The 16,717-nt window shown below is 37.7% G+C and overlaps 1 protein-coding gene across 12 annotated transcripts in view; it reads left to right on the top strand.

Annotated features, from left to right (window-relative positions):
* The window catches only part of BNC2 (basonuclin 2), a 417,234-nt gene extending 402,983 nt beyond the window's left edge, over positions 1 to 14,251 (top strand). For all 12 annotated transcript variants that reach the window (XM_034663950.1, XM_034663947.1, XM_034663945.1 and 9 more), the window contains one exon: positions 12,484 to 14,251. In XM_034663950.1, coding sequence (XP_034519841.1) covers positions 12,484 to 13,144 — 661 coding nt within the window. In that variant the 3' untranslated portion in view covers positions 13,145 to 14,251. The remainder of the gene's footprint in view (positions 1 to 12,483) is intronic.
* Positions 14,252 to 16,717: the final 2,466 nt, after the last annotated feature.

Genomic DNA, 16,717 nt, shown 5'->3' with positions numbered 1-16,717 from the left:
GGCATGTTAGTAAGATACGAGGAGAAAGATGTTAAATACTGTGTTTTATATTTGGCAGTTAGAGATTTCCAGGTCTTTGCTTATGGTCTTTCTAGATTTTATAAGATCAAGTTGAAGATTTTGATAAGCAAGAACATCATTTGTCTAAAATCCTACAAAGGGAGAAGCGCTCTGGGCGGGGGGTGATAACGTGCATGGTTTGTTAGGGCTGAGGGTTCTAAGCACAGTGTTGAAAGTGTCCTTTTTTTATACAGTTGTGACTGAGTGTGAGTGTAATAAATTCAAAAGCAAAGAGGACCATTCCACACTAATGACAGAGAATGGTATACACAAAGATCAGTTCATCCAGTCACTAGGTGGCTTTAGGAATAATTTTTATTCTGAGTTATAGAAATGAAATGTAAATTATTTTCTCTGTGAAGAACTATGGCACAATAAGGTGATTACTGAAGTGTTTAAGTATAAACTGATAATGTGGTATAGTGTTAGACCTGACACTCCCCTAAACACCCTTCCTTCCTGCTTGTTTATCTCTTAACTTTTCAGCTACTAAGATACTGTTCTTTCGAAGATCAGGAAGCTGACCCTCCGTTTTGTTTTGAAGTATGCACATGAAAAACTCCCAGGAAAGAAGAAATTATAACTGGCTTAGAACCTAATCTTTATAAAGGAACTTTTCTTGGAGACATGTCATAGTCAGAATTAGCTGGGCCTGGTTTACCTTTGGTCATTTCTCATCATCTGTCTTGAATTTTGATCCCTGGGCTGAATGGCCATGGATCACCTGTGTATAAGGGAAGCCCGTTTATAAATTACACTTGGTTTTTATTAAAACAACAACAACAAATAAATGCCCTTCAGTCCTCTTCCCTAGAATTTCTTATCATTTGCTGATACGTTAAAATCTATTTATATCTGTTTTAGTGATTGGCAATTTTAAAACTCCCTCAACTAAAATGAAGACTTTGCACACAGAAACGAGGTAATCTGCCTAGAAAGAACTATGTATCCCTTTTTTTTTGCATCTCACATAATCTTCACCATCTTTGTTCCTTCCTTCTGAGAATAGTGGCTGCTGATTGCCAGAGTTTGTCTTAAATTGTATTAGAAAGGTAAGCATGTATGCTTAATCTTCAAGGTGTAGGAAAGATGATTCAGCCCCATGAATAAATTTAAAAACAAAATAATATTTGCTTAGAGTGATTTAGAAATAAATATGAGGCAACCATTGATGCCAAGTGTGAACCTTCTCTTTGATTGCTAGTTAAATCAGTCCAGATTTAAACATGTAAACTTCTTGATTTGTATGGAGGAAGACATCTGTATTTGGTTTATTAAAACCTGCTGATGTCTCCAGAACTAAATTTGTTCCTATATAGGCCTCTGGGTAGCTGTATCTAAAAAGCAGAGATGTATAGTTTTTGCCTGTCTGATTACCTGACTTCCAGCCCTGTACAGGTGTGCAGGAATAAATTAACATGAGCGACCTCTGATGAGCCACCGCATACATTAACAACAGAGGTGAAGATGCGAAAACATGCTACCTGCCTCCTGTTATCACCTTTTCAGCAGCAACATCCATTTTTTCCATCATTCTCTATGTTTGGAAACTTAGAACTTTTCTAAAGAGAGATTTTCAATAAATGCACATGATTTCACTACCTTCAAGAAATGAGGCACTTAGCACCAGTTCGAGATAACTATTAGTATATTTGCCTTCATATAATTAGCTGTCAAATACACTGTGTTAATTTTTTCAAGTACAAGAAGAGAACATTTTAAGGCATTTCACTTCCTGTATGTTTGCAAATCAAATTGAAACTCTGCTTTTCCAAAAATCTTTTATAAAGTGAAGTTGTGCAGGTCCTCTGACACTTAAATGTTAAGGAAGAGATTTCACCTCCTTTACTCTATTTGGCTTCACAATAGAAGCCAGCAGATCAATAGGTCTTTTGTACTTATCTCCATTACTTTCCATCAAAGGCAAACAAACAAAATAAATCCCCCTTCTGAGTAATTGCTAGTTGTGCCCTCCTCAAGCGAAACTTTGGTAGTAAGATAAACTTTGGTGTCATTCCTGTCTCTGGGGTTCTTTTTATATAGTGGGAGAAGAGCAATGAGCAAAACGGTCTCCTTGTATCATGGGGAGAGACTCTGACAAGCCTAAAGTGAGCCTCGGATCTTCCTAATGATCTCCTGCTGGCCCAGCTGGGTGTAAGACAAGCTCATTTAAGCCTCTGCTGACCTTTCACTCCTCCACTCCAAGAACTACACCAGTCACTTCCACCGTCTTCCAGACTGAGTACCAAATAGACAACACAGCTTAATGGTAGATGAATGACAAAGAGATTCTTACACATTTCTATTGATGAGAGTTACATTAAATATCTTATCGATACATACCTTCCATTGCACAAACATGCTTATTCTTACCTTCCCTTGAAAGGAACAAGCTGTTACTCTTGCCAGCATTATCTTGAAAATTCAGGCAAAAATTGCACTTAGAACCGAATGTACATACTGAGTGCACGGGCAGTATGTTTCACGATGGCAACACTCTGAAAGGGTCATCTTCCTCATTTCCACCTCCCAGGGGTCTGCCACCATCTACCTGACACCCTGATTGACCTTGTTGGTCATAATTATCCTTCTACATAATTATTTAAGATACTTGTTTCTGATTGTGATCATTTTTCCTTTTTAAAAAATGTAGGCCATTCGCACTGAGAGTGGGCTGTAAGACCGCACATGAACATTAGCAGTCGATTATATCCATCCTGTCGAGAGTGGCTCTCTCTTAGGTGAAAGGCTCCTTACCAGCTCTCTCTTGCTGTGAGCGATCATTTGTTGTTGTGCTAAGAGGAAGGGAGTCTCTCCTCTCTCTCTTGAAATTTCTTAGTGAAGGTCGGGCTAGAGAGCATTTCTTTTTCTTTTTTTTTAAAGCCTCAGAAATAATTTAAGGTTTTTGCTGTAAGACTCCCACAAGCTTCAAATAAATGAATGTGGCAGAATATGAAAGGAGTTTACACTTGCCAAAAAATTACAATGTCATAAAAAAGGGATTTAGTAACTTCAGTTCTTGAGTGCCAAGGTGTGTGTGTGTGTGTGTGTGTGTGTGTACACGCATGTGTGAGAAAGAAGGAGGCTGTGAATAAAGAGGAAAGAATACTTTGTAGGAGAGGACAATTTTTCTTCAGTTACTTAACATAAAACTACACTTTTAAAAAATACCTAGATTTTATGTCCCAATGCAAGCTGCTTGAATTAAAACAGGAGTTGTAAATTCCTGGTAAAAAGCTGTTATGCCTGAAGTGTTAGTGATCTTAACTCTAGTACTTTTTGGAGTTTATTACTTCTTTTATTAACTAGGGGGAAAAATGTTACCCACTTCTATTTCAATTCTTTTTCTTGCTTGCTCTAATTATTTTGACTTTACCTTGGGAAAAAAAAAAAAAAGCCAAGTCTTTCTAGCTGAACATATATAAGTGATACTTCAGTTTCACTAGAGCATATATCAATCTGAATTATTACCAGCTATTCAAAAAATATGCTAACGTCCTAATCTAAATGCATCCACGTAATGTATGTGTGTTTATACATAAACATCCACATAAATAAGAATATCAAAAGACAGATCATCCTTTTTTGCCAGAACAGACATCTTCATCTCAGAAAGTAACATATGAAGTTACTTTATCACATTGATGGGAAATAACCAGATTTTGCAAGTAAAAGGAGACAGATTTGGACAATGAGCACAACAGACATTCAGAAGGAAGCCTCTTCGGTCTGATGGCCAGCTGAGGGGGGCCTCTCTGACTCTGCTGCCTTTTTAGCCTGCTCTGTCACTGAGGGGGCACTGGTGGGTCAGTTCGCTCACTAGTAATTGTGTTTTACAGACTTCTAAAGCAATTGGCTCAGTCAGTCCCAATTCAATAAAAGTGGAGAGCAAGAGAGAGAGCACTTTTGTTCTATTTTTTACTTGAAATTATTTCATTCAGCAGTCTGTCTTTTTTATTACCGGGACTTGACATTAGCACTCCAAGCTATATTAGCATCCATTTCAGCAGTTCAGTAATGGTATTAAAAAAACACTTAACTTCAACGGTGAATGGTTGTATGACAGTACCATAAAAAATCCACATTAAAAAAAACTCATGTATTTGTCCCAGCAAATTATTTTTCACTTGTTTAACCACTTCAAAACTATGTTCTCGTGATGGGTGTTCACGAGGACCTTCTTGTTCTCAGAAGCAGCCAGTGGTGCTACTCTGTTGATTGGGGAATTGGGGAGGGAGGTTAGGAAAATTGGTAGGGAGAGGGTAGGTAAAGATGGTGTTTACCCTGTAGTTAGATTACCTTCCATTCATCAGCACAGATAGAATTGGCAACCTCAGAGCACCCAAGGTGAAATTCTTGGATCCTCATACATAGCTGGGATTTGATTTTGAACCCAACACTCTCCAAACTTGGGAGCAAAGCCTAACTACTTTGGCACTGCAGTGTGCTCATAAATGACTACATTAGATTCTAAATTTTGATTAAACATTCAGTAATTAATCAATGGTAGACATGAAGCAGTTGGCAAGGTCCAGAGCTGCAAAATGTTTAAGACATAAAACATTACGAAGTAATTAGAATATGCTCCTTCAAGAGAAGGATTGCCTTCAATAAAGAGGTAAATGATAGCATCCTGTTTATTGTGGACGTAGGCAGCCAGAGCAATATGATAAACTGCTGGAGATACACATATCAGTAATCATCCACATTATTAGTGCCATTAATCATAATTCCAAAAATATGACAGCAGCAGCCAACTTTTTGACCAATTTTGCTTCTGCCTGTTGGCCATTATAACTTTGCTAATAGACTGCAGAGCTCCTGTGCGTGGCAGTTTGCATTGAGAATAGAAGGTTAATTATATTTGAGCTGCTGATTTTTTCTCTCCTTGGAAAAGGCTTAGCACTTTGACAATCCCAGGAGCTCACTGTTGTTAAACCAGTAAAAGTACTTTATTGAAATTTTCTTTGTTGGTCAGGAATGAGGAGATATTTCAAATGAGATATAAGCGCCAGGCTGGGATAGCCGCTAATGTTTCTTGCTCCAAAGTGATCCTTGGGCAGCAAGACGAACTGCAGTGGTTTCTTTAGATCACTTTGTTCTCTCATTTCTCTTTTGCAGATGGGTAAAAATTTCAGCACTATATGGAAATCCCATAAGGAAATCGCACAGGACTAGTGGTAGTCTCGATACGGAGGACTTAAGAAGTTGGGGGAAATGGTCCATAATACTGAGAGAAATCAGCAGCTTTTTAATATAAAATTCTGCTTTCCCTATGCTCGTGTGAATAAAAAGTAAAAATAGTTTCACAAAAATTGAATGTTTCTAAAAATTGAGATATTTAGTAGCATAGGTACCTTGCTTAGTTAACTGAAGTTTTCATTAGTACATTTGACATCATTTAACCAAAAACATAAATTAGATTTTGTGCATTCTTTTTGTTCATGTACCTTAAGTAGTTTCATTTTTAATATAGAATTCCAGATAAGGCCATAGCTAAATCATAATACTGAGGGTTTACAGAATTCTGTCTCTTCCCTTGGGGAACTCAGACATTCCTAATCTTACCTTTTTAAAAGATCTTAAATTAACCATTTTAATGATGTAAAACATTTTGAATATTTAGTTTTAGGAACTATTTCCTTTGAAAAAGATCTCAAAAAGAAATTGAGGTTTCACGTTGTACGTATTAAAAAAGATGCTTATTTTTTAAATGGCAGAAAATATTCAAGAGAAAAATGCATTCCTATTATTTTAGACCTCGGTCTTCTAAGCTCTTTATTAAAGTCAGACAATAACACAAGAGTTGGAAGATTTGAGGGTTAGTCCATCCAGGGTAAAAAATATATATATAAAACTCAAAATTAGAGCTCAGATTCATTACTTAAAAGATGCCAGTGTTCATGGCCTTTTTCTTACCCACCAATAGTAGTCAACTGAACACCATATGAGCTGCCTGATTGAGAAAATTTCCGAATGCTGTGAAAACATAACCGTCTTCACAGTGTAGCACTCCTCTCACGTTACAATGCAACAGATACCTCTTGAATTCAATCAGCACCCTGGAGAAGCCTTCATGTGTCAGATACAACTCAAAAGTGAAATGGTTAGGGAGCTGGGCTGGTGGGTATCAACTCTACACTTAACCTGAGCATCCGGCATACACATTTTCCGTCCACCAATTTGCCTTCCCAAATGCCATTACTACATTAACATTTTTTATGCATTCCGCGGCGATGACAAATTGTTTTCTAACTGTAGCGCCAGATTTAGTATGCGAAAGACACGTTTGCCTCTGCCAACAAACCAATAATTCTCACTAACATCTTCAGAGTTACAACATTTATAAAGTTGCAAAGTGGAGTAAACAAACCATCTGTTTGGCTTTTCCATATATGTCATGCTTTCTTATTAGCATATTACGATTCATTTAGTAAACAAATTTGGTGATTTCGTTCACGTCAAAGTTAGGTCGGAAGCTTGAAGATGATTAACATTGCTGGGACATGCACATTAATACATTGCTTCCTCGGCAAAGTTAAATGGCTTCTCAGGAGAATCGCCCCTTGTTGACAAGATGAGACTGTCAATTTTGTTTGCCTGCCACATTAGGGGCTGTGAGGGGATGGCAGGCTCTGAGAGAGGGGAGTCATGTAGGCAGCATAATTCACTGTGAATTGAGAAAAGAAGTCTAATTCTGATAAATGGTCGACCCCAATACATCCTACCTGTTATTACAACAGACATGCCGTATCTGTGCAGTAAATTAGCTAAACCCCTAAAGAGTTTGGTGGGAGCTTATCTTCAAGTGAATAATTTGAATGTAGAGGGAACTGTCTGCGTGACCAGTATGGATGATTTGTTTTATATTGAAAGAGATTGAAGTGACTGAATTTCATAGTTTTAATTTGCAGGAATTTGCTTAGCTTTTATTTCTTGCATTTAATATGTGCTTCTTTTGGGGTGGTTTTTGTTTGAGCATTCACTAGAATTGTACATTCAGTTTTTGTGTGTGTGTGTTAGCTAGAAGATGGTTTTCAGCTCTTCTGGAGAGGGTCTTAAATAATAGCCTTTAGAACAACTACTAGTTTTGCCAATTATCAAAAATGTCATTTAACTCACAGAGCTGTAAGTCTCCTACCATTAATACAAAAATTTTGAGGAGTTAAATACAACAGATAATGTCAGAGCAATCCAGATAAGAAGAGAATTAATGAGGGGCAGAGGTTTTAATTTTTCATTTCTGTGGATTTGGATAGATGATGTACATTTCTGTTCAGGAGTATTGTTCAGTATCCCACAGTACACTCAAATATGGCATCTAGATTTTTCCAGAGTGGTTATAAATTCATTTCTCTATCCTCATATATGCATATGTGTGTATATATACACACACCACACACCCACCCCATATATATGGTATCTGTTATGTATACATCACTGATCATCTGGACAGTGTAATTTGAGGGGGGCGTGTGTGTGTGTTGAGTGACACAGGTAAGCAAGAAAATAAAGATAAAAATCCAATATGTAGCCTCAATTCTATTTTGCCTGAGATATTATAATTATTTATCAAGTATTTTGTCTCACTAAGTTTAGAATGGTTCGAAACTGATGAAGAATTAAGATTCAGATGTTCAACTTCTCATGTAACGCAAGGTCTGATTCACTATTCAATTTTGACTACTACATTCTGATTTTCTAATTTGGACATGGAACTTTTTCTTTAAAAAAAAAAGTTCCTTCCCCATATATCAAAGTCCAAGTTAAAACCTCAAAACACTTTTTCTTTTTAATGTTTTTAACTTTAATTTTTATGAGTCAGACATTGTATTAAGTATTAACTGGGCGTGAGAACAAGAGAGACATGAGGAAAGAAATGCCTAGCAAGATTTGCTTTCTCTCTCTTACTTTCTCTCACTTGTATTTATGCATTTACTTAACTGTATTTGATGAATTTGGTGTCTTGTGGGGTTGCATAGGAAAGTTTTCTTTTTTTTAAATTGGGATATAATTGACATAAGTAAAATTTTTATTAAAGAAACAAAAAGAATGGTGGTCCACTTTAGTCCAGTTAGAGTACTTCCACTCAGCATTTCAAAGTGTTAAGTTTGGTTTTATGACCTCCCCAACCCAAGGCTTCATTACTTTTTGCTCTTAAGGATAATCTTAGTTTTCAAAAGGCATTTGGTAAACTCACATTGTGGAGGGAGTAGGAAAGAGTACAGAGGTTCAGAGGAAGCGGTTATAATTCCAGGCAAGCCCAAGTTATAGGTCTGTGTCATGCCCTAATTATATAGCATTTCTGTGTACTTCACTGGGGTATTAATAGGGTCAGAATTACCCTTCGCTGTCTTACCAGTGCCTTTCTTAAATATTCTGTGATGTGCTTCTAGTCTTGGGATCATTGTTTTCTCTTCTTCAGTGTATTTTGGGAAAAGCTTCTTTAAGACTCGTGCATTTTACTGATTGAAGGCAAATAAAAGTACTTTCCAGCATTTCCTATGTGCTAAGTACTCTACTGCAGGAGACTGGAGGTTGAATGAGGTTTAGTTTGTATTCTTGAAAGTGGCCCTCTTGGGGCTACATTTTGGACTCCTCTCTTAGTGAGTAGTACTGTCTGTACTCATTAACTCCAGATCCCTATTAAGCCCAGATACTTACCCTTTCTACCTAGGAACTCATGTTCTCTCTCCATCCCAGTCATTTTTTTTTTCCACAAGAGGAATTTACGTCTGCGTATCGGCATTTCCTACCTAATCAAAGCAAGTAGAATGAGCTTTCGTACTGTTTATGATCTGTCTTGTATGATATAATAAGTTTGAATATAATTTAGATTTTTGCTAATGATTATTTCTCTCTCTGTCTTTCTGGAGATCCTTACAGTAAATCCATTTCTAGAAAAACCACCTCTGTCTCTGGAGAACTCAAAATTGGGTTCCTTCATAGATTCTTCCTTCCACTTACTACATACATCTGCACACTGCTTCCTCTGTTAGGGGTCTTTCTCCTATTTCCAGCACTCTCTGGCCTTCCTCCCATTTTAGGGTCCTCTTTTCTTCATCTGATAGTCAATAAGCATGAGTTCTTTCTGTGTCTCTTCCATCTTCCCTTTCTTTTTAGCTCTTTAATTCTGCTGATCCAAATAAACTTATAAATTGCTGTTAACCCTAGGTCTTTGTATCTTCTCATGAGGACAGTGTTTTATGACAATTAATGGTCTGGATCAGCTGATCCCAGAGTCCAACAATAGGTCTTTGTTAAGATCAAGTGCTGCCTTCTGTCTCCTCTGTGGAGGCTGAACCTAACCTCTTGAGGAACAGGATTAGTACTCTCTCAAGAATTTGTCTGTCTTCTTTCTCTCCTTCTCTCACTTTTCCTCTTACCACCCCAGTCTTACTGTGTGACTTTGTTAGAATATCTCCCAAACCAGCTACCATGAGGGTGAATGAGCCGACTTTCCACAGCCTATTCTTCCCATCCTCACTTCAAGTGTTTTGCATATGGTATTTAGGAGGATTATTAAACAAAAATGAAATAGATTAAGAAATGAGCATAAAAGAATCAATTCTCTTGAACTGTGGTTGCATAATGGAAATCGACTACCATGAATGAACCCTTGTACTGAAGTTATGAACAGCAGAGCTAATGCACTGCCATGAGTTCATCTTTATTATTGCATTACACCTGAATCAATTGATAAAATAGCCTTTTTTTTAAGCAAGGGATGGCACTTAATTGAATAAAAGTCAATGTAATTATATTAGCAGAGGCCAACAGTACTGCTGACAGCGGAAAAGGGACACTGTTGAACAGAGTGCCAGAGCTGGTCTACACATTTCTGCACATCGTTTGGTTGACAGATATTGAGGGCTGGTACATCATCTAATTAGATTACAGATTTCTATTGCTGTAAGTGAGAAATGAAGAGAAACATCTCTTCCTGGTAACATATCAGTAGAGATGTGTAATTTCACAAGTCATCTTAGGAAAGAGGTGTCCGTCTGGGTGATCAGTGTGTCCTTTTGTCAATGTTAATTTATTCTCCCTTATTCAGTGTGTCTTGATGGGACTGCTGTGTGTCTGGCTGCTGTTTTCTCAGCAGTGAATCTAGGAAGTGGTAACTGCAGATGTGTGAGAAGCAACAGAGTTCTAGATTACAGTCATCACAAAATGTGTGCTTGTGAAATTAAGAAAGTGGGGAGGGTGTTAAAAATAATAAACAGAGGGGTAGGATTTCGTGGGGCTACTTACGGTCGGCAGATTGTTTTATCAATAGAGTAGTAGTACGCAATGTAACTCTGTTTCCACATCTTTATAATAACTCTGGGGGCGTCACACCCACGTGTCAGGGTAGAGACCGCGCAGTAGGCATTTCCTGCAGTCTGCTTAGCAACCTGCACTTGGAGTCATCTGCCATCTGACACCAAGGAAACAGGGAGCAACAGTGTCAGAGCAGGGACTGTGGGGACCGCTTCTGTTTATCACTCACATACTTGCACCCTGCATGCATCTGTGTAGAACTCATTTATGGATGATAATGATGCTGTGAATTTGGTTTATCTTAATTCGATTTATGATTTTTGGATTATACAGCTGATCTGAAAATCATCAAGACAGCATATGAGATGATCGCTTATGACAGAAAATGATTTTGTGATCAGAACATTTTAAATCCCTATTTTATTGTTTAAGTTTTTTTTTAAACCGGATGTCTAGAATGTGAATTTGTTTTCTCTCTCTCTCTCTCTCTTTCTCTCTCTTTCTCTCTCTCTGTCTCTCATTCTTGCTTTCTTTTGTGATCGATTTAGCAAAAGATTAGAAAGCTGATCTTATTATCACAAGGTAAGCTCAGCCTTCCTAAGTGCAGTGTGGAGAGGGCTGCTCCCCTCTGCCCCTCAACACCCGGAGTGCTATATATTGTCTTGTGTGGAAAGGTGGAGAAGTCTTTCCTACCTTTCTTGTCTCTGAGGCACATACCTCTCAACCATCTCTGAGAAATTAGCCATGCTTGTCACCAAATGGAGTGACTCATTTTGGTCTTCCACACGTTTTAATTATAATCAGGAGGTCTGTTGAATGTTATACTGGCCATTCTAGGTCATTTCTGTGATCACAATTACTTCTTCAAGATGTAGAGCTTCTGCCATTATCGAGAAGCTTTTATGTATCTGTGTATTTATTTATTGGTTTATTTTTTGGAAAGGTAGCCTTCAATTTAGGTACTTGTCAAACATGTGAGCCTTGCAGGTGGAGAGAGGTATATGCCCAAGGGCACTTTAAAAATAAATGGGGGATGTAAATACAAAGGCAATGTTTTCAGATAGATAATATCAGGCTTTGTAAATCATGACATCCCTATGGATGCTGTGGGACAAATCCTATCTTTTTTTTTTTTTAATATATACAAGCAAAGCTCTTAGTAGAGTAAAAGTTTTGCTTGTCTAAGAAGTACAGATTCCAGTCGTTAAAATAAGGGGACCGTATAATTGTGCTTGATTTGGGGGGTATTTATTGTGTGTTTTCTTTTCTTTTTTGTCCCTTTGGGTTTTTTCTGTTGTTTAGCGTGATTTTTTAAAGGGTGGGTGGGTTTTATTTAAAAAAACAGTTTCTGTTTTTCAGGCTTTGTTTTAAAGGATTAAATTTTAAAAGTTGAATTACTCAGTGAAAGCATTTTCAACTCTAAACTGCAGCCGCTTCTGAAAATGCAACGTAGTTTACTAGTAGATTAGTTGAGATCCCAAATTATTCTGAGGAAAGGGATTTAGGATATAGTCTGTAACCCTATTTCAAATTGCTAATGTATAAAACTAAATTTTTTCCTTCCTGAAATGTGAAATATAGAAAGGTGAGGGGGAAGATGTCATTATGTTTTAAAGTTAAATTGAAATTACCTAGACCATTTACTTTTTTAAACACTTATCTTTTTTATACCTCTAAATGAAGTGCTGTAGGCAAAAAAGGGCTTGTTTTTTTGTGTGTGTGGTTTTTTTTTAGGTATAAATTCAAATTATTCAGTTTAGACAAGCAGCAAGTTTCCATTTAATATATATTCTGTTTCCTATTAAATATATATTCTGAAATCTCTGCTGTGAGATTCTCTGCAGCTGATGCTGCTACCTAGTAAAGCTAACAGTATCATTGAGAAAACGGTGCATGGGTTTGCATTCATCCTACTGTTGAAGAATTTTACTCTTATAAAAATTATGTTAATGAAAAGCTCCCCTTATTGCACTCCCCACCACCACTTATTCCCAAATCCTGAGGATGTAGGGAAATGTTTGCTTTTATAATGGTGTAATTAGCAATGAATGTGCTTATTTGATGCCTGGTGGAAGCTGAATCAATTTTAAAATGTTCTCCTTTTTCTCCCCCCTCCCCACTCCCTGTACACTCCCCCCCCCTTCCCTCTTGTTTTCCTAGACACAGTGCCAACATAAACCTGCATCGCAAACTGTTGACCAAAGAACTCGATGACATGGGCCTGGACTCAGCACAGCCCTCCCTTAGCAAGGACCTCCGGGATGAATTTTTGTTGAAGATCTATGGTGCCCAGCACCCCTTGGGGCTCGATGTCGGGGAAGACGCCTCCTCTCCCGCAGGGACTGAAGACTCCCACCTGAATGGGTACGGGAGAGGCATGGCGGAGGACTACATGGTCCTTGACCTGAGCACCACCTCCAGCCTGCAGTCCAGCAGCAGCATCCATTCCTCCCGAGAGTCCGACGCAGGCAGCGACGAGGGGATTCTTCTCGACGACATTGACGGGGCGAGTGACAGTGGGGAGTCAGCACACAAGGCCGAGGCCCCTGCCCTCCCTGGCAGTCTAGGAGCTGAAGTTCCAGGATCTCTGATGTTCAACAGCTTGTCCGGGAGCAATGGTGGGATCATGTGCAACATTTGCCACAAAATGTATAGCAACAAGGGGACTCTGAGAGTGCACTACAAAACTGTGCATTTGCGAGAAATGCACAAGTGCAAAGTCCCTGGTTGCAATATGATGTTTTCCTCTGTGCGAAGCCGAAACCGGCACAGTCAGAACCCGAATCTCCACAAAAACATTCCCTTCACTTCAGTAGATTAGTCTCAGAACGGACACTACAAATGCCAGCTCTCACCAGATGGCCTACATATTTGAACTGCCGTAGTCAGTGTGTGCTTCTGTACTTGGGTGTATGTATGTGTGTGTGTGTGTGTGTGTATACACATGTACGCCTCTGTGTCTACATATATATACACACACATCTCTTTTCTTTAGATATAAAAAGATAAACACTAGGTGCTTTTGAAATTGTTTGCTTTTTCCTTTATAGTTTTGGGAAAGGGGTGGGAACTTTAATTTGGGGGTGAAAACAAAGTACCCTTAAAACACATGTACACACACACACACACACACACACACACATAAAGTGTGCAACTAGCCCAAATTCTGACAGAATAAGAATTCTTTGTCCTCTCCAGAGGGACAATTTGTTGTACCCATGACTGTTGCCTGCAAAAAAAAATAAATAAATAAAAGGGAAAAAAAAGAAAAAAGAAACAAAAAAGGAACTTCTTATAGTTGTCTTTTGTGAACTTTAAGGTTTTGAGAGAATCTTCAATTAAAGCATGGCAGATTCACCTGTAAATATTTAGCCTTGAGAGGCCAATGATGTAAAGCAATTGTACTGATGGTTGTTAAGTCTTTCGTTTAATTTTTGCAGTTACATCCAGCTGTTAGATATGCAGGAGAAAAATAGTTTGCTGGCTAGCTCTATTCATTTATGTTAGCATTAATGCACATTTAAAAAAAAAAAAAAAACCATGGTCTTGTTTTTACTACCTGCTAGATATAGTGGTAAAGAGGTGCTGGCATGCTTTACAGCACAGATCTGATTTTTTAAACTGTCCTGTACTAGTACATAAATCCAGTCATGCACTTTTTTTCATACACTACAAGGGGATGTGTAATATCCATGCTTCTTTTTTATCCTTAAACTATTGCCATACTTCAAGTAAGTGTCTTTTTTAAAAAATTCACTTGTATAAAAATGGTCTGGTCAGTATAGGGCACAAATGCCAAACAAAAGTATTAGTGTTAACACAAAACTGCCAACTTTGCACAAGTTTCCAGAAAAGAAAATACAATTAGTCACTCAACATAACCACAGGCCAATTTGTCGGCCACCAGAAAACCGCTTTAAAAAAAAAACACTTGGTGATTCTTTCAAGTGCCGAATGTTATTAGAATCAACATTGCATCCTTCTTGCTTATATGTTAAGTTACATAAAAGGAAAACAAAATTATGTGGTGTGAAACAGCCAAGGCATTTATCCTTCAGAGGCAGGATAATATTTCAGGATACAAAAGCCCAAATTACTCACTATGGAACGAAGCTGAATATAGTAAAAGTGTTCAACACTCTTTTCCAAGGACCTAACCCTTCTCCTTTAAAAAGAAAGAAGTAAGTCTGAACTGGGTTGGTCTGTTGTATGGCTGTCTAATTTGTTGCAAGTTTTGCAGTAGTTCAGGCCTGTTTGATAGACAAAATCAAAAGACATTTCACAGCGGCAGTACTTGGAAGCTTTGAAAACATGTGCTGAACTTGAATTGAGCAACACTCCTTTCTGAAAAGCCAGACGAAGGGGGGTTTAAAATAGGATCTCTCACTGTTGAGTGTTTTGTGTTTCCCCACATGATTTGTCAGAGAGAAATGAAAGCAAGCCTGAAACCAAGCAATTGAGAGTGAGAAAGAGGGGGAGACGATTCTCCAAACCTTTTTTGTTTTGTTTTGTTTTGTTTCCGATGTTTACACATGTTGCCTGAGCTGGTTAACCACATGGGCAGCCCTCAGCGACCACAACATACTGACTAAATGATGATATTTACTCAAGTTCAGTCTGCAGCCAAAACCATTAGGACGTGCATTGCAGACTGTGTTTTGTTGTCTTTTCTTTTTCTTTTTTTTTTTTAAGTGGAGGGGGAAGACAGATAAACAAGGAATATTTTGTCTAACAGTACACAATAATTTAAAGAGAATGTATTTCTTTTCTGCATTTAATGGCCTCAAACATTTCTCTCATCGGTCTCAAAGTTAGAAATACCCCCTTTGTTTGAACTTTGCATGTTGTTTCCATTTTTCATATGTTTTGTAATTATTTTTTCTATGTTCACATCAGCATTCACTTCCGTTAAATTTGCCAAAGGAAACTGTTAATGTATTTCTGTTGTTGTTATTTTTCCTGTAGGATTTATTGTACCTCACAGTATTTATTGTTTCCAAAAATAAGCATCATTAGTTGAGGATTCAGTATTTTTATTTGTAAAAATTTCAGAAACAATAGATTCTTAAAGATAAGCTAGACTTGTCTAGAAGCTTCATCTTTTCATCTCCTTCAGAGGATGCTATGGGGTTCGTTTAATTCATTTGTTCTCCAGTGAGGAAAGACCAAAAGTATTCACAGTACAAAAGAAACCATATCAAACACTATGTCTGTTAAATGACAAATGTTTACGGTAAAAAGCTGAGGAATTAGTAATAACGATTTTTTGTTTTCTTGTACCTTTGAATTCCCCAAAGTCTTAATTGCTTTATTTTGGTGTTGTGTTAAATTGAATAGACAGAGATGTTTTCCTTTGTTTTATACCATATAAGACTATGTACAGTATGTTTGTGAAAAATTGAATTAGAATAATGAAAGTTTGTTTGCAAACATTTTGGTCCTCTTAGCGTGCTCTGTGTTGCGCTGTTGCCCCACTACCAAATGATTCGAGTCAAAAAGGGTGGAAAAAATATTTTTCAGTATCCCAACAAAAGATTAGGGAAACACTAGCTTTTGGATTGTGATAGACTGAATTACACCTAATTTTATGAAAATAACACATTTTTATTTCAGTGATATTTAAAAGTTACACTCTTGGTTGAGATATTAGAACTCATCTTGTACAGAATCAATGTTTAGTCTGTTTAATTTAATGTCAGCTAAAAGGTCAAATAGCCCTAGTGAGTGAATTTCATAGCTGTCAGCAGGTCACATCAGCAAATGAACCAGGCTTAGAACAAATGTTTGTTACTTGCCACAAACTGGGCTAATGTGAATAGCCAGTTAGAACTGTCCAGAAGTAATAAGACTCTCAAAGTAGAATTTCCCTTACTTGGAAACATGAATGTGTTCACCTGACATTTGTCAGAGAAATGGCAATGAGTCCTGGACAGCTGGCTCTTATTTTTAAGCGTCTCCCCTATTTGCTACTACTTTTGTGCCTCAAGTGCCCAAATGTTATGGTGGCCTTCTAAATGGGTGAATAACACTTTCCAGTATAAAGCCTATTTGCTTAAAAAGGGACCGGGGGAGTGTCTGGAAGCGGTACGTAAAATATAACATTATGAAATGTGCAGTGCTTCCCGTCCCAAAGTGTTGCTTGTTCTTGGGTGTGTGCCTGAGTGCAATGTTTTGACTTAACTGTAAATCTAGTTAGGATGGTGATCCCAAGGCTTATTTGCAAACGGGAACGAAAAAGAGATCAGTGCTTTAATCATTGGGCCCTTCCTCTTTGTCCATTTCTACTCGTTTGTTTTTTCATAGGAGTTTTCTTTTGTGAAATAGTTTCTCTCTAGTTGCATCCGTTCTGTGCTGGCTGAAAATTAACAGTGATGCAGATTTTCATCCAAGCAGC

Source organism: Ailuropoda melanoleuca, chromosome 7 (genome assembly GCF_002007445.2).
Source record: "Ailuropoda melanoleuca isolate Jingjing chromosome 7, ASM200744v2, whole genome shotgun sequence".
NCBI classification, from domain to species: Eukaryota; Metazoa; Chordata; class Mammalia; order Carnivora; family Ursidae; genus Ailuropoda; species Ailuropoda melanoleuca.
This window is presented reverse-complemented; position numbering and strand designations above follow the sequence as displayed.